We start from the raw sequence: 23,495 nt of genomic DNA, 5'->3' as shown, positions 1-23,495 counted from the left end.
ACTCACTAGCTGGCCAGCCTGTAGCCTCAATCTATTCTCCACAGAGCTACTGGGATCATCTTTCTAAACTCTTGTACATATTAAATGACCCCTCAAGAAAAGAATTTGGATGTTACACCTCATCATCTAGCCCAGAGCCTGAAGAATCAGACACATCCTCATTTCCTGGTTTTAACTACAGGCCCCCCTCCAAGCAACCCTAACAACACCAATCAATTACCCCTCTAAACCTTGACAGGGGATTCTGCAGAACTCCTCATGGCCTTTCTGAAAAGGTTGCCAATACACCCCGTAAGGCCCAGCTCACACGTCCATTCCCTACAGCAGCCCTCCCAGACCGCCTCAGAGAAATGGCCTCATCCTTCCCCCAGTGCTAGGGAAGGGCCTGCCTCGCCCCACCCCCTACTCCAGTACTTCCCACCCTCCAGTGTTCCTGTCTACTTCACCTCCCACACTGATGCTGCCTTCCCATTTCCAATCTCAGTGTCTAGCATGGAAAAACGATGCAATAAAGGTCTGCTGAATTCATTAGCAATTGGATGACAGCTGATCAGGGAAGATTCCTGATCATTCCTGAAGACATGGGAAATGAAAGGCACCCAGTTGGGGTGGCTTTACAAAGGCTGACGATGAGGATTTGGGCTAGGGAGCCTCTAAAAAAGGCTCTGGTCACCCAGCAGAACTATGACACCAACAGTCAGAAAAATGAACAGAGAATAGCTGTACAGGTTTCAGGAATCCCCTATGGGAATCTCCCAGGTACGCAGTACACTGAAAAGGGAAAAATGTAAATAATAGAATCATTTAACCTGTCAGGGCTCTGCTGCATTAAGCTTTTTAATCTGTTAATAATCGTAGTCAGAACAAAGAGTAGACAGAACTCATTAAGAACAACGATACTTGTGACAGAAAATAAAGTGATGGTAATACAACGGCACATGGCATATACACTCCTCCCCACTTGTACCAGCCAAAGATACTAATTATGCCTCTGGCAAGAGACATGTGGACCCTTTCAAAGCAGCTATTTAAAGACAAATACACGGCAGGCAAACACGGCAGGCGCTGCTACACTATTCATTCCACTCTCCTTTTCTTTAGAAATTTCGGGTCACGATATTAAATAGGAAAGGAGCACAGTCTTGTCGAACTTATCTGATAGGTCTCTGAATGCCTTAAAACAGATTTAGAGATCTCTAAGTCTTTTTAATTCTGAATGACTGGCTGGTGTGTTTACATATAGGTACTAATCTCAGTATTAAATATTATAGCATTTTGTCATTGCTCTCCCTCCCCAAAGGTTTTTATTGAAGGTACTTAATGGTGTTTAAAAGAATAAAAAGGCAATGTCCTGGGCTCTCTCGCTGTCATTAATGGATCACGAACAACAGGGATTAAACAACTCATTCCCTGTCTCTCCCTTACTTAGAGATTTATTCTCTTTCGTATCTCAAATTAGAGCCATGACTGCTAATGGTAATAATTGAGGATTGAAGAGAATGACCTGTAATCCTTGGTAACAAACATCATTTCCAGGTCTTTGATTTGATTCATTATTTTTGCAGCCCAACTTTCTTCCCTATAAATAATGAGCTTATTAAAGACCGCCTTCTTTACCCCTAACAGTGCCCGCTGTCACCCAAGGGTGATGGACTGACCGGGCTCTTTATGCTGAACGTTAGATTTGGGGCTCTGACAAGCTCTATTTCGTTTGGAATCAGCATTAAAAAAAAGAAGAAGAAATTAAAATGCACATAAGAATGTTAATCGGATTCCCAACTGTCAACTTAGCCTGAAAAGACTTCAGATGAGGCAAAGATTTAACAGAGGATATGTATCATCAGCAGTTGTTACCAAAAGTTAGAAATACAGCTCAATATAAATAAAAAATTAGACAAGTAAATTATGAGGCATCTACAAAATGGAACATTTCTAAACTATTAAAATGATACGACAGATAGATATTTATGTGATACTATTAGGTAGGAAAACCCACCTGCAAAAATAAAAATATGCAAAACCGTTTCAGGGGTTGGAGGTGAGCGGTATAAATTAACATGCATGCAGAAGATTTAGTAAGATAAGCACCAAGGAGTTAGTTAACAGTGGTTGCCTCTGGGAGAGGAAGGAAGGTTGTTTTTTGCTTACTTATCTTTTCTGCTGATATTCCCAGGAGGAACATAAAATACATCTATATAGGGTTTTTTTTTAACATATAGATGTTAAATTCTTAACATCTTATTTTTCTTAATATAAAATACAAAGAAAATTATTCAGTACCACAGCAGCAAGCATCATTTAACTCTTCTACACCTCAAAATATGAATTTTAATTATCTCATGCAATTCACATATGAAAAGGCATTACTGAAGGCCATCAAATCCACCACGTTTACAGAGGCATAACATCATAGGAATTATCTGCCACTGCCACTTGAGGCTTTTAAGTGCTAATCAGGTACACATAATCTGATATTACCAAAAAAAAAAAAAAAAAGGTAAAGATGAGTCACATTTTTAAAAATACTACAGATCTAAAAGGCATAGAAGGAATCATAAGTGAAATAAATGCTTTGTCAAGTCCTTACTATATTTAAGCTAAAAACACAAAAGACAAAATCTATTTTATTGCCTGATTCACAAAGTGAAATGGCCTTAAATATCTCCCAGGTTTCACATATATTATAAGCCTTTGCTCCATTTACTTTTTTACAATGAAATAAACTGTATCTATGAAAAGACATATGTTCAGAGGCTTAGACATATGTCTAGTGTCTTGAAACTTGAAGTAGAGTACAAGATGCCATTTAAGTCAGCAATAAGCACTTCTCTCCACGTCTCTCAAAAACACAGAAAGTATAATTTTAAAAAAATAATGCCTATATAGGTAAAAACAACAGGAACACACACATGTCCCTTTATATTTAGAGGGACATCCCCTAATATGTGTCTCCATTCCTCCATATTCAGGGCCTAAAAGTAAGAGCCATGGTAAAGACTGTCCTACAGGATCTAGTTGCATGAAGAATGTCACCCATGACCGAAGTCCCAAAACAGAAGAGATCCACCAAGACAGACCTTTATTTACCTGAACCTATTATTGCTGCTGATGGCACTTCACAACTCTTCTAAGACTCCTTTAGCCCAAATTCCTTTTTTCCCCTCTCACTCTCCACACATACTGCAGCCTCAAAATCTTACCTATTCTCTTTCCTTCACCCTTCACCAGATTCTTTCATATTTGGCCCTCAAACTTTCCTTTCCATCTTCACACCCAAAATCCCCAATCGCTAGTAACTTTCAATAAGGAGCTATGTAAAAACTAATGGAGATGAACTGGTGGGAGACCCACTTGCCTGATATCCTTTCATCCAGGCTGCTAGAAAAATTTCTAACTGATATATAATTATTCTCCTGTTTACCTTGAGAGCCTTCAGAGACCATCAACAGCATATAATATCAAGCGTAAGCTCAGCACTCTGTTCTTCCATAAAAAGTGAGTGCTAAAGCCAATGGGTAAAGCAAAGCAAGCAGGAAGTAGGGAAGTATGAGGAGTGACTACAGCAGGCCCACATAAAGGGTATCAGGGCCAAAGGCCATTAGAAGGTTCTGGTGGCAGCAAAGATGGAAAGTAGGTTACAATGGTAAAAGATTGACCAGACATACATCTGAAAGAAAATGGTATCTAGCTTTTTCACGGTCCAATATAAAAAGGAAGGAAACTAGATTGACCCTTTATGTGTTAAAATGGAAGTGGAGGTATTGGTGTTAACACATGGGTTAAATACACAGAGATGCATGTAGATATAATAAACGGGCATCTGTGTACATATGTACACCCGCACTTACAATGAGAAGTACACATACACTCTCTGTGCACTAAGAGTACTCGGGAGAATAACCTCCCAATGGCCATGACCATACCTAAAACACAGATTGAGGCTTCTAAATAATACTTTTCATTATAAACACCAAACAAATATACATAATGCTTTTCACTAAAAGGAACCTGGGTTCCTTCAAGAAATGGGTGAGTACAGGACTGAGAGAAAGAAAGCACAGGATGAACCTGGAGCATTTTGTTGTACCAGGAAGAAAGGACCGGGATATGTCAAAAGGACACAGGAGTTACTTAAAGAAACTCTACTGGTAAAATCTAAATATACAATGATACTAACAGATTAAGTCCTACTTTGAATAAAACAGGAAATGAGCCATATTCATGTCCCCAAAATTATACAGTTTCAAAGTATCTTCCAACAAAATACTTATTAATTACAATGGTGGAAAAAATAAATGGTGGAGAAGTCTGACAAACTGATCAAAGCAATGTGAACACCAACTGTAAAGAGACAGGTTGAAATTGTCTCACCCAATTGAATATAGTGAGAAGAATGAAGACCATTTCTGTGACAATCTTGCCAAAAAATGCAAAACCTGAATTTAATCACGAAGACCGACCAAAAGAACTCATACTGGGGTACGAGTTCTACATTCTACAAAATAACTGGCCTGTAATCTTCAAAAGTGTCAAGGTCACAAAAGACAAAGAAAAGCTGAATAACCATTCCAGACTAAGCAGACTAAAGAGAAAAGACAATTAAATGCAATGTCCAACTCTGAGCAGGATCCTTATACTCTAAACTTGGACATTACTGGGGCATATGAGGTCATTTGGAATGGGGTATGAAGATCAGATGGTAGTAATGTATCAGTTAACACTCTACTTTTCATGAGTACAGGAGAATGCCTTTAATTGAAGAGCACACACACTAATGCATTGAGGGTGATACAGGTGTCAAATAGTTGATGTGTCAAATGGCTCAATCTTTCTTTAACTTATTTTAAATAAATAAATAAATATGAAAAAATAAGTAATCCTGAACTTGAGTCAAGACCTCCCCACAAATGAACAATTGTCTCCTACTCACTTTCTGTCAACCAACCTCACCGAAAGACCTCAACAAGTTTACTGCTTTCTAAGCCAGTTATCACCTTCAAAGGAGGTTTCTCAATTTCTTAGTCAATCTTTTGTGCTTTTTCCCATACACTGTTAGAAAACCTAGATCCTCCAGTACACACTTTCCCAAATAAGTCCATTTAAATCTAAATCCATATTTAATTGCAAAATGTTTTACTTCCCTCGCACTGTACTAATTGGTCCTTTTCATATTTGTGGACCAATATTTTTCACTATCAACTACACTTCGAAACTATTCCTACTGTTCTTCTTAATCTAGTAAAGAGTCAGAAGAATAGGGAACCATCAGTCAATGTGGCTTATTGGCAGACCTTAAGAAAAACAAAGAAAACTGTATGTCTACCACCTCCCCACTCTCCCCATCAATAGAAAATTTAAAATAAAACAAAAAGCAAAGCCAGTGATACAGGGGTGGGAGGGTGGTGGTCATAGGGGGCTTTAAGGGGTCATAGGGAGAAATCTAAATATAAAAATTAAAACTAAGCAGAACTCTAAAAGAAAAGTACAAACCGTACAGCTATGTGATGAGAAGTCAAGAAGAGGGATTCAGAGCCAAACGAAAAAGGAAGGAGAAATGTTAAGACTCATACAGCTGGCTTAAAGACCACAATGACAAAGCATCCTCTGGTTAGAATTCTCCATCAAGCCAGGCTGGGGAACTGAAAGATGTGTGCAGCAAAGACCAAAGCTAACAACATCTATTACATGTGTGCGACTGTATTCCCTTCTCTTTCAACCAGGCTGCTCCTTCCAAACAGAGAGTAATACAGTCTCACCTCGAAGGCAGAGAAAGGTAAGAAAATCTTCTGTCTTAGGCTTCCTTTTAGAGAGGTCAGAAATTTGAGTAGCTGGAGGGGGTAGCAATGGCTCCACTATCTTTACTGGAGTTGTGCTGGGACTATTCGGCTGAGATTGAGCAAACTTCCTTTGTGCTTGCAGCCTGGGCCTGTAAAAACAAACGAAAATTAAAAATAAATTAGAGATCGGTGGATGTACGCTTACGTGTAGCAATAAAATCATGACACAACAGGGAAAAAAGACCATCTTTCAAGCAAACTTTCTAATTAAAGTTCTATATCTCTCACACACTCATAAACTACAGGCCTGCATTAGAGTGCAATAAATTTAGTTAAATGGCTGTGTTTAATACACTGACAGAAAATATCTACCATGAATGTGTGTGTATGTGCGGGGACAAGTATATGCCTGCACACAAACTACATGTGTGCCCTTGTATTTCAAAAACTGCAGTTGGATGACACACTATTATGATATTTTTACATTTTTAATTCAGCCAATAGTAATTATGAAGAGCAATAACTGCCATATTTATACAGCATTCTGTGTTTTAATCTGATGCTCTCACAAACACAGCCCACTTTTGCCTGTCTACCCACCACGGTCCCAGTCTTTCTTCCCAGATTAAAGTAGTCTCCCTGCCTCTAACCTCATCTGATTTCCAATTCAGCCACCAAAGTTCACTAAGTTGTGATATGGGAAAAATGTCTCTCTAGCCAATCCTCCCCAAATAATGGTTACCCTCTGGCATTAGAGTTAAATCCAAACTTCTTAATTGGGGATTCAAAAAACGGACCTTACCTCTCTCTCCAGCCAATACAACAAGCAAACTCACCACCCTCCCCCTGCCTACATGGGACATGACTCCCAGGGGTGTGACCTTCCTGGCAACATGGGACAGAAATCCTGGAATGCAGCTAAGACTCAGCATCAAGGAATTGAGAAAACCTTCTCGACCAAAAGGGGGAAGAGTGAAATGAGACAAAGCGTCAATGGCTGAGAGATTCCAAACAGAGTCGAGAGGTTATCCTGGAGGTTATTCTTATGCATTAAGTAGATATCACCTTGTTATTCAAGATGTAATGGAGACCTTGCGGGCCAAGATGGTGGCTTAGCAATGTGCACATTTTAGTTCGCCCTCCAGAACAACTAGGAAATAACCAGAAACAATACAGAACAGCTCCTGGGGCCATGTCAGTGACCGGACACACAGCATACCCTAGTCTGGACCAGCTGCGAGCCGCCCACCACCAACTATGAGTTCCCCAAACCGGGGTGGCCAGTGCCCCTCCCCCATGGATGCTTTCCAGAGGGAAAGGAAAGAGACTTTACCGGCAGCAGGGGCTGAGTGCAATCAAATGCCAACTGTGGAATTAATTAACAAATTCTGACTACTAAAAATAGGCCCCGAGTTCAGGTGAACCTGGTCAAAACGGAGGTTGCTCATTTTTGCCCCAGTACCAAGGGGGCAGGGCTGATGGAAAAAGGAAAAAAAGAGAAGGCAACAAAGGTTTTTGTGGCTGTTTCTACAAAGGCTTGACTGCCTTTGGATACAGCGGCAGGGCTCCTCAGGCTGCAATTGTCCCAGGCATAGGCAGAAACAAGCTTGTTTTGAGGGCTTGTCTGGAACCTGTGCCTTCCCCAGGGGAGGGGTGAAGCCCAACTCAGGTGGAATCCCTCTCTCAAAGAATTCAGACACCAGGGCTTGATAATTTGAAGCCATTAAAACCAGCCTACAACCTCTCCTCTGTCTCCACCACGCCCCCAGCCAAAATTAAACCTACCGCATCATCTTATGCTGGTGGGACCTGCAGGCAGACAAGCACCACATACTGGGCAGAATAAGAAAAACAGAGCCCAGAGACTTCACAGGAAAGTCTGTCAACCTGCTGGATCTCACTCTCAGGGAAAACTGACACAGGTGAATCTTTCCTCCTCGTAGGAGGAAAGTTTGGTCTGGGAAAATCAAGCTGGGGTCTATAATACCTAGGTAGACCCTCCTCAGGGTGGGGGGGGGGAAAGGCACCATACAAGCAGGGCAAGAAACAAGAAAGTAAGAACTGAAAAATTCTCCTCTGTTAAACAAAACTTAAGCTAGAGGTCCAGAAAAAGCTGAACTGAAAGTCAAAGAACAGAGAGACAACAAATTCACCCAGTAAGAAAACCCTAGGTAAAGCAATCTCCAGAATAAAATAATTAAGGTAATTAAATGCCTAGACACCAGCAAAAAATAACAAACCACACTAGGAAAACTGAAGATATGGCCCAGTCAAAGGAACAAACCAACAATTCAAATGAGATACAGGAGCTGAAACATTTAATTCAGAATATACGAACAGACATGGAAAACCTCATCAAAAACCAAATCAAAGAATTGAGGGAGGATATAAAGAAGGCAAGGAATGAACAAAAAGAAGAAATCGAAAGTCTAAAAGACAAATCACAGAACTTATGGGAATGAAAGGCACGGTAGAAGAGATGAAAAAAACAATGGAAACCTACAATGGTAGATTTTGAGAGGCAGAACATAGGATTTCTGAACTGGAGGATGGAACATCTGAAATCCAGCAAGAAAAAAGAAAATATAGGGAAAAAAATGGAAAAATATGATGAGCAGGGACTCAGGGAATTGAACGACAATATGACATGCACAAATATACATGGTGTGGGTGTCCCAGAAGGAGAAGAGAAGGGAAAAGGAGGAGAAAAACTAATGGAGGAAATTATCACTGAAAATTTCCCAACTCTTATGAAAGACTTAAAATTTCACATCCAAGAAGTGCAGCGTACCCCAAAGAGAATAGATCCAAATAGACATACTCCAAGACATTTACTAATCAAAATGTCAGAGGTCAAAGAGAAAGAGAGAATCTTGAAAGCAGCAAGAGAAAAGCAATCCATCACATACAAGGGAAGCCCCTAAGACTATGCGTAAATTTCTCAACAGAAACCATGGAGGCAAGAAGACAGTGGGATGATATATTTAAATTATTAAAAGAGAAAAACTGCCAACCAAGAATTCTATATCTGGCAAAATTGTCCTTCACAAATGAGGGAGGAATTAAAATATTTTCAGACAAAAAGTCATTGAGAGAATTTGTGACCAAGAGACCAGCTCTGAAAGAAATACTAAAGGGAGCACTAGAGACAGATACGAAGGCAGAAGACAGAGGTGTAGAGAAGAGTGTAGAAAGGAAGGCCATGAGTAAAGGCAAAAAGAAGGAAAATTAGAAGGACATATAAAAGCTGAAAGGCAAAAAGCCCAGGCTGTAAGAACACTGATGTTGATGGATTAAGCTTCCCAATCGGGGGACATGGACTGGCAGAATAGATTAGGGAATGGGACCCATCTATATGCTGTCACTATTCAAAGGACATGAGGGCAAGGACACAAACAGACATTTTGCACACCAATGTTTATAGCAGCATTATTTACAATAACCAAGAGATGGAAACAGCCATAATGTCCATCAACAGATGGGTGGCTAAACAAATTGTGGTATATACAGACGATGGAATATTATACAGCTGTAAGACAGAATACAGTTATGAAGTATGTAACAACATACCATAAGGACCTTAAGGACATTATGCTGAGTAAGATTAGCCAGAAACAAAAGGACAAATACTGTATGGTCTCACTGATAGGAACTGACATTAGTGAATAAACTTGGAGAATTTCGTTGGTAACAGAGACCATCAGGAGATAGAAATAGGGTAAGATATTGGGTAACTGGAGCTCAGGGGATACAGATTGTGCAACAGGACTGAATGTAAAAACTCAGAAATGGACAGCACAATACTACCTAACTGTAATACAATTATGTTAAAACACTGAATGAAGCTGAATGTGAGAATGATAGAGGGAGGAGCGCTGGGGGCACAAATGAAATCACAAAGAAAGATAGACAAAGATTGAGATGGTATAATCTACGAATGCCTAGAGTGTATAATGACAGTGACTAAATGTACAAATTTTAAAAATGTTTTTGCATGAGGAAGAACAAAGGAATGTCATTACTGCAGGGTGCTGAAAATAGATGGTAATTAATATTTTAAAATTTCAACTTATGTGTGAGACTAAAGCAAAAAATGTTTATTTGGTACAAAATTTATATTTTGACTAGTGCATTTCCTAATATAACTTATATAGATAGCTTGGTTGAACAACATAAGTACACAGAACCTTGGGTAAGACGTGAGATTTTGTTGGTTTGTCCAAAGTGATGCCCCAGTGAATCCCAGAGTGATTTGATCAGTGAGCGGAAAAGTAGCTGCAAAGTCCCCTTCAGGGAATGGTGAGAACGGGGGAAAATTCAACCTCCCCAAGTTGAATTCTTGATATCCTCACAGCAGTGTGGACAACCAAAGCTATAGGCTGAGCCCCCAGTCTCGGGGTTTGTCTATATGAAACTTAACCCCACAAAGGATAGGTCAAGCCTACTTAAAATTAGGCCTAAGAGTCACTCCCCAAGAGAACCTCTTTTGTTGCTCAGATGTGGCCTCTCTCTCCAGCCAACACAACAAGCAAACTCACCACCCTCCCCCTGTCTACGTGGGACATGACTCCCAGGGGTGTAGTCCTTCCTGGCAACACCCCTGGGGACAGGGGACAGAAATTCAAGAATGAACTCGGACTCAGCATCAAGGGACTGAGAAAAACCCTAGAATGAGCTGAGAATTAACACCAAGGGATTGAGAAAATCCTCTCGTCCAAAAGGGGTAAGAGTGAAATGAGACAAAGTGTCAATGGCTGAGAGATTCCAAAGAGAGTCTAGAGGTTATCCTGGAGGTTATTCTTATGTATTAAGTAGATATCACCTTGTTATCCAAGAGGAAAAGGAGAGGCTGGAGGGAACTGCCTGAAAATGTAGAGCTGTGTTCCAGTAGTCATGTTTCTTGATGATGATTGTATAATGGTGTAGCTTTCACAATGTAACTGTGTGATTGGGAAAACCTTGTGTCTGATGCTCCTTTCATCTACCTTGTCAACAGACGAGTAGAATATATGGAATAAAAATAAATAATAGGGGGAACAAATGTTAAAATAAATTTAGTTTGAAATGCTAGTGATCAATGAAAGGGAGGGGTAAGAGGTACAGTGTGTATAATCTTTCTGTTTGTTTTCATTTTATTTCTTTTTCTACTGTCTTTTTATTTCTTTTTCTGAATTGATGCAAATGTTCTAAGAAATGACCATGATGATGAATATGCAACTATGGAATGATATTGTGAATTGCTTTCAGTTTTTAAATGCTCACTCTCAATTTCTGTACTCATCTCATTGACACTGGACATCAGCCCACACCTTCAGCAACACTTCTTCAGGGAAAGCACAAATCTACATTAAAAAACTGCCCCCATTCCCACAGGATACAACTACAAAGCAATAGCAGCATCAGAGTGCCCCAAACAGAGCTAACCTTTCCTACAATGCTTCTCCTCCTCCTCAAAGTTACCTCTGATTATTTTTTTAATATTACTTTATGAGCAATGACTTATTAGTTAAAAATTACCATTTCAACCAATTTTAAGGGTACAAGATTAATTACATTCACAATGTGCAACGATCACTACCATTTATTACCAAAATTTTTTCATCGCCCCAACAGAAAAATCTACCCATTAAGCAAGAAGTCCCCATTCCCCACTCTACCGGCTCCCAGTAAACTCTAATCTATTTTCTTTCTCTATGAATTTGCCTACTGCATTTATTTGATAAATGGAACCATACAATCTTTGTCCCTTTCTGTCTTGACTTATTTCCCTCTATTTTAAAACAAAAGAAAACCTCCAATTCTTTTCTGGGAAGAATTTTTTTTTATAATTGGAAATTTTATAATATGTACACCACCTTCTTTCAATGGACATAATTTACGTTTTTCATATTGCAGAAACTTCATAGAAATATTGCCTGCATATGAACAGGATGTTAAGTGTTGATTGTTTTTTCAAAAGTCAGCAACAACAAATGCCTCACATTATGAGAAGACTGTGCAGTCATAATGAAAAACAAACACACAAACACAGACGAAGCACAGATGACAGAGTGGGACGCTGTAAGATATTTTACAATTTCGGGGCCTCAAAGATAAACTACTCCTACCATGGTTCAAATAAACGGCACTTTGTGCCTGATGACTTCCCCAGTGAGACTATGAAAAATAAGGCAATAACAGATTTAAAAGTGGCAGGGAAATAAATTATCCCTCAGAGGCATAAGGCAAGCTCCCAAATGATTTAAGTATTTCTGAGACCCTGATGAAACCAGAAACTGAAGAACACAACAAACCACTAATCTTTTTTTTAAAAAAGGCAAGATGAATCTGTATTTTCCAAGAAAATGGTCGATGTGCACTTTGTTTTTTCATCCTGTGGAGATTCACAAGGATTAAAAAGGTTTGGATTTTGGTTTGCTGGCTCTAGACAAAAGCATTTTAATGACACATCACATAGGAAAATTCTAAGCATACAAACTAGTACCAGAGCAGGTATATTTCAAGAACAGGCAATTCATTCTAGAATGTTGGATGCAAGGGGACAGGTAAATGTGATTTAAAACCAGTAAGAAAAGAGGCAAAATCCAGATATGCTAAAAATGGGAAAATCCAAACCTGGCAGTGTTGGGGGCAGAAGTAGCAGGTTGAAATGTGGAGGGGAACGGAGAGCAGGATACCCGCGCCTAATGGTGAAGGAGGAGAGGTTCCGGAAGGGCCTGCACTAAACCAGCTACAGTGAACAGTGATACATGTATATATCTCCCTGTTGCAGCACTTATTTCACCCTCCCCTCCCATCGGCTAACCAGTATTTAAACCAGACACAAAACCTTCCCTTCTAAAGTGAGGACAAAAATACTTTAGAATTAGAGTCATCGTAGGGGTAGAGAGTGCATGGGAACCCTGGGGTTCAGAGTAAAATAGGGGACAGAAAGAATATAGGCCCCCAAGACTTATTAGTCTTGACTTTAGCTACGACAGCCCTTATGATGTCCAGCTAATACACAGAAAGGCCCTGCTGAAGGTGTTCACACAAAGAATGGAAATAGACACTTCAGCATGGTTTACTTTCATGTATTATATTTTATTAATACAATTGATCAAGGAAGAGTTTTCCCTTAATTCCCTTCCCCAAATTTCCCTTTTAATATTTCCTCCCATTAATTTTAGGAATTTCATGTACACCCTTATGTCAAGTGAAACGAATTAACCAAACCCTCCAGTATGCCAAATTAAACAGACCAAATAAAGCAAACTTCAACCAACTGCATAAAAAATAAATATATATATGAAGCGTGTAACATTTTATTTACATGGGGTGAAACCTGGAGGCAGTGGGGTCCGGCACATCATTGCCATTCACCTTCCTTATGTGGATTCAAGGCCGAAAAATTAAAATAGCAAGCTCATAAAATAATAGATACTACTTCAAATTAGTATGCTTCTGCTTTTTCTGTTTATTGTCTGAGGCATTAACTAAGCTATCTTAGTTCACAGATAAACTGAGAGAAGTAGGAGGCCCGCCCAGAGCCACACATCTTAGATACAGAACAAACAGGGCCAAAAGCCAAACCCTGGGTGCCTGGTCAGAGCCTTCTCTTTCACATCATGTCTCCTCAATGTGGGAGGCAAGGAGTAACCCAATCGTGGGCAGGCCCATATGGTGTGTACCCTATTTGGGTCCAGGAGCCCCACGGCATTTCAGTCATGACAAAAACCAGCCCTGGTGGTGGGAATCCCACTGAACCTAAAATGACCTGAAAATAAGGAAAGACAATGCTGAAATAAAAGTTAAACCACTGATTTGATCCCACAAAGTATGCAGAAATGAAAATCCTCAAACAGAGGGCAAAGGTTATACAGGAATGGACAGAGGCACTGGGCTTACTAAAGACCTTTCTTGTTGAGACGCCTTCATCTGGAATGCTCTTCTCCTTTTTCTTGCCATGGCCGGCTCATTTTCATCATCCAGGCAAGAAAAGCAGATTCCAGGCCTGGTCATTTTTGTGGAGGCTGATGCTCAAGCGTCACCTCCTCAGAGAGGTCCTAATCACCTCTGAGGACCCACAGCCAATCCATTATTCTACCTTCTGTTAACCTTCACAGGGCACAACACCCTCTGAAATAACCTTCTGTAAAACAGAGTACTGCCTTCTTTTTACTGCTTCTGTATACAGGCAGCCAGATACTTGAATCCAGACACAAAGAAGTGCTTCATAAATATCTGTTGCACGAAGGAGTTGATTGCACCTCTAGGGTATGTAACAAACGCCATCAATGAGCCAGAAATAAAAACAATGCATTATCACAAAGACTTCAATATATACTCTCCACTACATCTTTCTCTTTATGGCCTATTTCTGCATATAGTGTTATCACGTGTACAGTACAAGCCCTCCAAGAAGACTGGGAAAGAACAGCAGGAACAACACACTGCTACACTGCTGTACTACTTGCAAATTACAGAATTCACCATCCATTATTTAGGAAAAATATGCACTGGAGAGTTTTTGAGCAGAGCGGCAGACTGAATGGTACCCCAGAAGTTTCAAAGAGACAGCAAGATAAACAGGAACCAGACCCAATAGCGATGGAAGAGGAAGAGGTATGTCGTTCTCCCCCAAGTAAAGGTATGGGTCTCTGGGTATAAGAGTCTTTATTAAGGTAGACCAGAATTCCATCTCATTAAGGACTCTTAGCAATCCACACGGCACGTGCCTGTGTGTGGTCACAATCTCCATCATCACTGTGGTCATCCTTAAATAAGCACATATGAAATTCATCAGCGCCAAGGTCCAGCTAAAGTCAAAAACATGATCTGACTCTGGGTCTCACTCACCACATATCAGGAGCTCTCCTAGCCATGTGTGCCAACATGTCCCCTTTGTCCTCCTATCACACAGCTGGCACATGCCACATCATGTTGGACCGAGCAGGAGGATCCTACCAAACACCCATGTAGAATGGATACCACATAAATGATATGTGTACTTCTTGATCAATCTGGATGAATTCTAAGAACTACCAGAAATTAATCTGCAGTTGGGGGAAAACAGGCTTCTCTTTTTACCAAATCTTCGGAGCCGTCTCTCATTTGGGTTTATAGTCGGAGCAAAAAGACTGTTTTGCTTTTTATCACCTAAAACTTCACCTAAATAAATCTTCAAAGATCTTTCACTTTCAGGTAAAAAAGCACCTTCATTCTTTATGGTAACAAAGAAACACACCAAAATTAAAATTAACGCTGTCGTTATTTTCAGAGTTAACAAAGAAACCGCAAGAGGTTGCTTGTAAAGAAATCCCACTGATGCTCTGACAAAGCCCTGTGCCAAATTTCTCCCCCTTTTTTTCTTTTGTAATGCCCTTCCTGTGTCCCCTCCTTCCTTGTCCCCAGTCGTGGATTAGAAGCCCTTGGGCAGTCTGCCACTAAGAGCCTCACTGTTAGGAGGGCAGCACTGTTTCTCTAGGTCTCCTCTGAGGTTATCTACAGTTTGGAGTTAAACAGTTTACTGGTTATCTGGGCACTCAATCTCCAAGGCAGCCCTAAATATGGCACAACAGCAATTTCTAGGTTAATTAAATTCCTTTTCTAGCCAGGATTTCTGATAGCTTACAAATCCAAGGAGGGTACAGTTTATGCACGCAGTTTTGCTTGGAAAAGGCAGGAGGAAGGAGAACCTGGTAGTTTAAAGAAATGCACAGCCAGTTCCTTGCTGAGGGACACGTATGCCAAAGCACCATTTTATTAACTTAATTTCCAATATTAAAAATGTAAGCTGGTAAATCCAATTATTTAGATTATACCCCAATTGGAAACAAAGGACAAGGACTGGGTAGAAGGGGAGGGTCTGTTCATTCAAAAACTAAGACACTTTGTGTCTGGCAAATGCAAAATGACCAGCATGGCTGCCCTCTTTGTGCAGATGAGGGAGCGGGTCCTGAAGCTTTGCCAACTCACTGAAAGGCCTATTCAAAAAAAAAAAAAAAATTTCCTGTGTTTCCATCCCCAAAATAATTACCCACTCTATTCTACCCCCAGACACACACACTACAAACCTGGCAGCTTCTCAAAGAAACAAGAGTGTGCCCATGTGTGCGCACAGGAGGTGGTGGGGGGTCGGGCGAGGGGCTATCCTCAACCCAGGGCAAGCTGCCCGCCAAATTCAAATGCAAGTGCAGTTACAGGCAACCCACACAGGATGGTTGTAAACATCCTGAATAGTAAAGGGAAAATAAACACATCCTCAAGTGAACCCAGAGGCTAGCAGAGACCAGCTCATAACAAACTGCAAGCATTCGCAATAGACTATATTCCTCTAAACTCGCGTCCTACCCTGAACCCACAGTTGTAATCAGTGTTTGTTATACCAGAGTGTGAGAACGTCACACACTGACAGAATAGGGAGGATGGCTAGCTCCATAAGATTTTCCTACAAAAAATGTCTGTCTCAGGGTACTTCTGGAGACCTCACCATTATTGTCCAGAGACCTCATTTTTGGGTGCTACAGATAAACAGATGAAATTGCGTATTTATGCGAAAACCACAGGATATTAAATATTTGCAATACTCACCTTAATTAAGTTACATAGGGAGCTTAATGTTTAGAGTAAAAGTTTGCTCTAACCAGATTTGCCTAAAGGAATATTTTATTGGTTGAATCCCCTTCAACATAAATTCTTAAATTTTACTTGTTCAGTGTGATCCAAGGAAAAGAACTGTGGCATTACAAAACCCGGGTTCTATTTCAACTAACTGGTGATCTGGGACAAGATGGGCCTTGAATTTTTCATTAAAAAATAATAATAATAATAGAGATGATGAAAAGGTAAATTTCAAGGTTCCTTGTAGCTCCAAGCTTCTCTGATCTCTGGTCTCATCTATAAAACGAAGAGTACTTGAATATAATAATTCCTCTTGATCAGTGATTTCATAATTCTAGACAAGAAGAAGTACCGCTCTTCAAGCCTGTGTCCACCGGGAAATTTGAACCGAAATCTCTAAACTACCTGTTACTAAGGTAATGGCTCCGAACACTTGATTTCTAACTATACAGTCAGGTAAAACAGCAAAATAAATTTTAAATTTTGTGTTACGTGTACACTGCCAAGCAATTTAGAAGAGGGAGTGAGAAATAATAAATAAATCAATAAATAATTTTAAAAGGTGTCACAATTCCAAAAATTGCACTATAACTTGCTCAGTAGCAATACTATCTATACTCTGCTAGCTAAGAGTTAATCCTTGTGATGAAGAATAAATCACTCATTAAAGGAAATACATCAGTAACTTCCTCAGAATCCAGAGACATTCCTTACCAACTCACTGAGAAGCCCATTAAAATAACATTCTTAAGTAGTATAACTATATATACATATATCCACCAGCTATACCCAACAAAAAGCCCAAGGAGAATGCAAGAGTTGCAAACCCCAAAACCACAAATTTAGAAGGTGTCACATTTGCTCATAAACACTGGTCGTAGCTCAGCACTTGGGCACTGGAAACTGGCCCCAGAGGGAAAAAGGAGCCTTTGTTTTCCTTTAATCATCTTTCTTTTTTATGAAGGGAGGAAGATCAGGGGAGAGGAAGAAGAAAAGAGTATCAAAAGTTATATACAATATTATGCAGAATTCTTCCCAAGTAAATCAGTATGTGCATGCATATATCTTAGCAAGGCGCCAAGAGCTCACGCAAACAGTACTAAAAGTAATATGCAGTACAGCTTTTGATTCAATTAATAAAATTATTCGATTATGTTTTCTAAGCCTAGGGAGGCATCCTGAAATGTCAAAGAATCCATACTGTCTGGAAATCAGGCTCTGTCATGATCAAGGAAATATTTGACATTGACTTTCTTTGTGTTCTAGAAAGCAACCATGTCAGACGTGAAAGGGATCATCATTAATCAACAATTAAAGTGGCAACAAAGCTCTTTTGTTCTGTCAGTCAGGAATATCACATGTGTTATAGTTTATCACCTATGGAAACCTGCCTATGCCGCCAACCCCCAGGCGACATAATCTTGTTCTTATCATGGATCCCACTCCAAACCCAGGGTCTCTAAAAGCTGCAAATTCTCTTTCCAACAAAGGCTATAGGTTTCAAGGCAGTCCAGAGCAAAAACTTGCAGTAGAAGCTAAATTGGGAGGAACAGTACATGGAGGTTAAGTATAGCATCTTAAAAAGTTGCCAGGATCTGGTAAAGGAGTTCTTAGAATGTCATCAGTTATAAGGTGTGAACAAATTATCTAAAGTATATTAAGTTTTAAAAGCCACTAAGAGCCAGTTATTCTGCCTTTCTAACTATTCTAGAAGTGGGATTGCCAATTTCATTTTTTTTTAAACCCCGAACAGTTTCTCTACAGCAGTTACTCAATACCCAATTACAGAACAGTCAGAAATCTCCTTTAATCCTGGCAAAGATGACAGTGGGGACATTAGAGTAGATGATGCTCTTGAGAGAAGATTCATGTTCTACTTCCTTCTTTCAAGAAAAAATATATGAAGAAATTACCCTTCAACATGGTACACAGTATTTAAAACTAAAATCTAACGGAATCCTTCCAAAGGTATAATTGAAAAAAATCAATCCTGTAGGAACTTCCCATCACATTTAGACTGGGCTGTGTTTGGTGGGTGTGTTTCTACTGTCCATTCATAAAAAACAGACCTCAGCACAAAGACAGTGCTCATAATGCCAACCAGCCCCAGCAGAGCCCAAAACCGGCTTCTTCCTGCTTGCTCTGCCTCTGGACAGGTCTGGTTTAACAGAGATCTGGCTTAGTGAAGGGGTAGCAAACAGAAAAGAGAGACTGGACAATTTCCCCATCCACTGGAAATCTCATGAACTAGCCAACAAGCACCAATAGATGGCAATAGAGAGTCTTTAGATTCTCAGTCTTTTGTAAGCTCTGGAACCACCCGGAGGAGAAAAAGGCATTCTCATCTTTGCTCAGTTATTAGAAGACCAATTTTTTTTTTTAACTCAGTTTACCTACATTAAAATGGGTGCCAACTAAGAAACCAGTCAGTGTTGATGGATAGTAGTAATGAACCCTATTAGCAGTAACTTTTCATCTCGCTGACTCAATGTCTCAGTTTCTCACTTAAAAGCATGTTATTTCTGTTTGAATAGTGAGGAGTATAAATGAAAAATAAAGATATCCTTACCAACCAAACTTTGTTACATACTAAAAATTTTCCTAGAAGTAAAAACACACAGGGTTGTTTTCTGAATTATCCCAAAACACAACCAAAAAGTGTTTTTTCTTACCACAAAGACTCAAGAAAGGATAAAACTAAACCACTATACCATGGCTCTAACATATACATCCTCCAAGAATAATTCCAAAGTATTCATTTTGGGGTCTGGTTCAGAGAATTTATTTCTAGGCTGAATCATAATCGTGTTATTTTCAAAGTTGTTACTTAATAATATCACCAACCAAAATGCTGAGAAGTCTGTTCTATTATAGAAAGATTCACCACAATTCACACCTTGTTTATTCTTAAATGTCTGTAAGAGGTCTAGGTTCTTAAGACAGAGATGAGGAAACATTGTCATAATTAAAGAAGCTGCCAATACCTAATGAATATAACAAGAGCAATTAGCCTACTTTTTACTGTTTTCGCTTTGTAATCCTAGAGTAACCGGACATTCTCTCATGGGAAAACTAGAACTTACATGGCATTACAGATTCAGCTCCTAATCTCAGGTGCCAAGCTTCACTGGCAGCTGCCATGATAGTTAGATAGAGGCATCAGTGGTACAGAAATATAAATTAAAAAACAAGGAAATAGTTTCAATGCAAAAGAGGCAAAAGCGATTTCAAGCCGTGGAAATCTCTTCCTCTCTAAAATATGTCTGAAATACCTAACAAACCTTGAATTTTTATCAACATTCAAGGTTATACAGCATAACCTTATTTCAGGCCAGGAAGCAGAAACATTTTTCCAAACGGCGTCACCATTTGGAATCAATCACCAAAAATATCAAACCCAAATGAATGAGCTCTTAAACCAGACCAAATGTAGGCGGAGACATCGTTTCAATCCTTTCTCAAGATATTCTATCTCATTTACATTCTTCATAACCATTGCAGTACAAAATGAAAGCTCTCCGAGTTCTCCCCAACCAGCCACCTAGCAAGCCCAGTCTGATTTCACAGGATGTGAACCACAGGTCCTCCACCTGATCTCGTGAATGCCCACTAAACAGAATGAGGCCAAGTCTGTGGACTGCAGCGGGGATGACAGATACTCTGTTTGCAGGACCTATCGATATCCACCAAAATTGTGTTTGGCTTAAAAGAGTCAAAAGGGATGCCTGCAATGTTTTCTGACTAGACCTTGCTTACACCATAAAATGAGAATTTCTCCTAGAGGAAAAATCCATTTTTCCTTGATTCACAATGGGACCTGATGCCAAATATGTATGTCTTAGAACTATTTATCCAACAAAACTCTCCCAAAGCATCAATACGCACTGCTATTAGTAGGACTGGGGCTCCAACCAGAGATACTTGGTGTGATACCACAACAGTATCTCAAGGGGCTTTAAAAGGATTTATGCAAATGGTGTAGTTGAAACCCCAAGATGTAAGGTTTGGGGCATGAGAAGCCACATCAAGCCCTCCTGGTCACCCAATGCTGACGTAGATACCCCTCTCCCTCTGATAATTAAATTATCCCTCTGATAAGCCCTCTGATTATCCCTCTGATAATTAAATTATGATAATTTAAATTCTGATAATTTCTCAGTCTTTTTAACAAGCCACACGATGAACAACTGAGCCCTAGATATTACTTGAGTAACTTGGAAGGGCTGATAGACTTCCTGTTCAGTTAAGTCCTTCATTAATCCCTACTGGCATGAGCCCATTTTCCTACTTTGTAGACAGGAAATGATAAAACCACAGGGTCAGCCTCCTTCAGCTCGGCTTAAAACTTCCAAAGAAGGCTGAAACCACAACCCTATCAAATATATTCACAAAGCCTCCATAACACTGGCTCTACTCCTTTTATCTGTATGGCATTACAAAAGGAAGAGATGAAGGGGGAAGGAAGGAAGAAAAAGAAAAAGAGTGAAGGAACTGGGAGAGAATCAGAATGTTATGTATGATCTTAATAAAATGTGAAAATAAGTGACTGTGCAAATGGAGTGGGGAAGAGACCCATGAAGCTCATCACGCTTCAAAATAAAGCAAGCAACTGATAAAATTTATGAGCTAGAAATATAAAATGTCCTCCAAAAGGACTAGTCTTACTGTTTACCACACAGCTTTTGTCTAACCTCAGTGTGTCCTTCCACACCAGGAGTAATTTACTTTTGTTATGAGGGTTTTCTGGAAGTGGTCTCTGCTCTCCCCCATTCCATCCCCCAACCAGAAGCAGGAAAGGTTGTTTCGATTGGGTAGACAACACACACCACCAAGAGGAACTTCCTTGGCAGCTCTTTTCAGCACCACAAACTAAGGCAAGTCTGAAGAAAATCAGAACATGTGCCTAGGGAAGACTGCAAGGAGGGCTGCAGGTGGGGACCACAACTAAATATTTGAGGAAGGGATGACACGCTGAGGAACTGTGGAAATAGTCTATCATCCTTCTCTATTCTTCAACTTACTGATTAAAAGAAAGAGAAGCTAAGTGGGTTGCAGTAATACTTTTTAAGCTGACAAACTGGGAAAAGGCAGAATCATCTTCAAAAAGACGAGGGTGGTAGGCAACATAAGGGAATGGGGCAGAGCAGCTCTTTCTATTGAGGATCTCAATTCTGCCAGCCTAAACATGTTCTAATGGTCTCCCTTTGATCAAAGGGGCATCTGTCTTCCACTGTGTCATTAGGCTACACCAAATATCACACTGCCAACCACAGATCAGCTCTGGAAAGGGTCAATGTGGCTCCAACAGTAATTTGTAGATGAGCCTGACTTCCAAAATACCCTCAGACAGAATTATAATTCCCTCATACCCTAGAAAAGCCCCAAGATTCTAACCCTGGGTAGTCTACTAGCTTGGAAAATGGAAACAATTCACTTTTCCCAACTCCCTCCATCTACTCTCTTCCAGAAGTTTATCTTTGGACTCAATATTTTACAAACTTTCAGGTACCCCCGATTTGATCCAATACTTTCCTGAAGTGGACCTCTTATCTTTGATGCAGAGAACAATAGTCTCACATGACAGAGCTTGTTGGCTTTGTTTTGTTTTTTTTTAATGTTACATGATTTTGAAAGAGAACATTATCCAATAAGAACAGCAGATAAAAAAAGAATTCATTTTTGGCGCCTCCGGTGCTACTAGGTAAGTTACCTCCTTGTTCTAAAGTTCCATGATCTCTCCATTCCAGGATTATAAAAACACTAACCTGAGCTAGAAATGATAAAAAAAAAAAAAAAAGAAGAAGAAGAAGAAAGAAACATTACTCAATGACAGAATCAATAAACAGAAAATTTTAAATATAAATGAAAGGCGACTAAATACCAAATTCAAACTCATTCAGCTTTAGCCAAAAAAGGAGATGAGGAATGACGTAAGCCTAGTATTAACTGGGATACTGACAGAGCCACTCCACAATGTAAGTGCAAGAGACAGTCTACATGAGAAAGGAGTTGAAACAAAGGCCTGGATAGAGAGATTCCATGGTACAACTGAGGTGGACAGAAAAGGTAACGCTACGAATAAGCAAATAGAGCAGACACATACACCCAACCTTCCAGGTCTAAAGCCTGAGGTTTCAGGAAGTATGGTTTAACCCAGTCACAGCATGACCATATAAAAGATGACCTGGTCTAATTAGGGAGTCAGCTGGGACTGCCATTCCCTGCCAGTGCCCGAAAAAACTTTTCCCACTGGCATGGAAATCAGGTTGGGAATGTAATCATGCATCACAAGGGAACTTTCCCAAAAGGAAGGCAAAATTTATATCTCCATCTCCCTTCTGAAAAGCACTCCTCAAAGCAAACAACTACATAAAATGACAACTTCACACCCCTGAGCTCCCAGGAGGAATCTATGCTGATTAGCTCAACAATAAAACCACCCAGGCAAAGTAGCTAAATTGGAGAACAGGGTAGTGGCAAATAGGCCAGGCTCTGAGCAGGCCTGGAAGTGCTGAGTACCCACCATTTAGAACTCAAGAAGCCCTAAACCTTAAAAAGTGTGACCTCTGAGGTGCCTGTAGAAGCTCCCACATACCAGAGGTAAGGAATCAAATGCTATTTCTGGGAAAGAGCTGTCTACTGAGTCTCGTTCTCCCATGAACTCATTTTAGCTGAGTGTGAAACACAGAATATATATAAGCACCATTACAGGAAAAAAAATATTTAGTAATAAATTTTACAGGTTGCAACCCCGGCCATGTAGGCTTAGAGCACTGGAAAGAGAAGGTATCTTTTCAAACGGAGGCCTTGAAATGGTGCAGTGGGCTACTGGAAGCCAATTTACCTCAATGGGCTATTTCCCGGAATATGGCAACCTAAAACATTCAGACTAACCTCTTAAAAGCATAAAGTGCAGAAATTTACAAACTCGCAATCTAAGATTAAAAGCTGGAACCCAGAGAGCAAAATGGTGAAATGCTGTCACTTTCGCACTTCTAAACCAAGCAGGTCTGAACTTGATTTTCTTGGCCTTGAGTTACAAGGGGAGGAAGACAAGCCAAGACCCCACCTCCGCGCCCCCAAATGTCAAAGCAGGAGTTAACAGAGACCCACATG

General features: G+C 40.0%; 1 protein-coding gene across 2 annotated transcripts in view; it reads right to left on the bottom strand.

Moving 5' to 3' along the window:
• JARID2 (jumonji and AT-rich interaction domain containing 2) overlaps positions 1–23,495 on the bottom strand; it is a 272,180-nt gene that overhangs the window by 64,258 nt on the left and 184,427 nt on the right. For both annotated transcript variants that reach the window (XM_077143746.1, XM_077143747.1), the window contains one exon: positions 5,757–5,926. In XM_077143746.1, the coding sequence (XP_076999861.1) occupies positions 5,757–5,926 (170 nt within the window). The remainder of the gene's footprint in view (positions 1–5,756; positions 5,927–23,495) is intronic.

Source organism: Tamandua tetradactyla, chromosome 25 (genome assembly GCF_023851605.1).
Source record: "Tamandua tetradactyla isolate mTamTet1 chromosome 25, mTamTet1.pri, whole genome shotgun sequence".
Lineage (NCBI taxonomy): Eukaryota > Metazoa > Chordata > Mammalia > Pilosa > Myrmecophagidae > Tamandua > Tamandua tetradactyla.
This window is presented reverse-complemented; position numbering and strand designations above follow the sequence as displayed.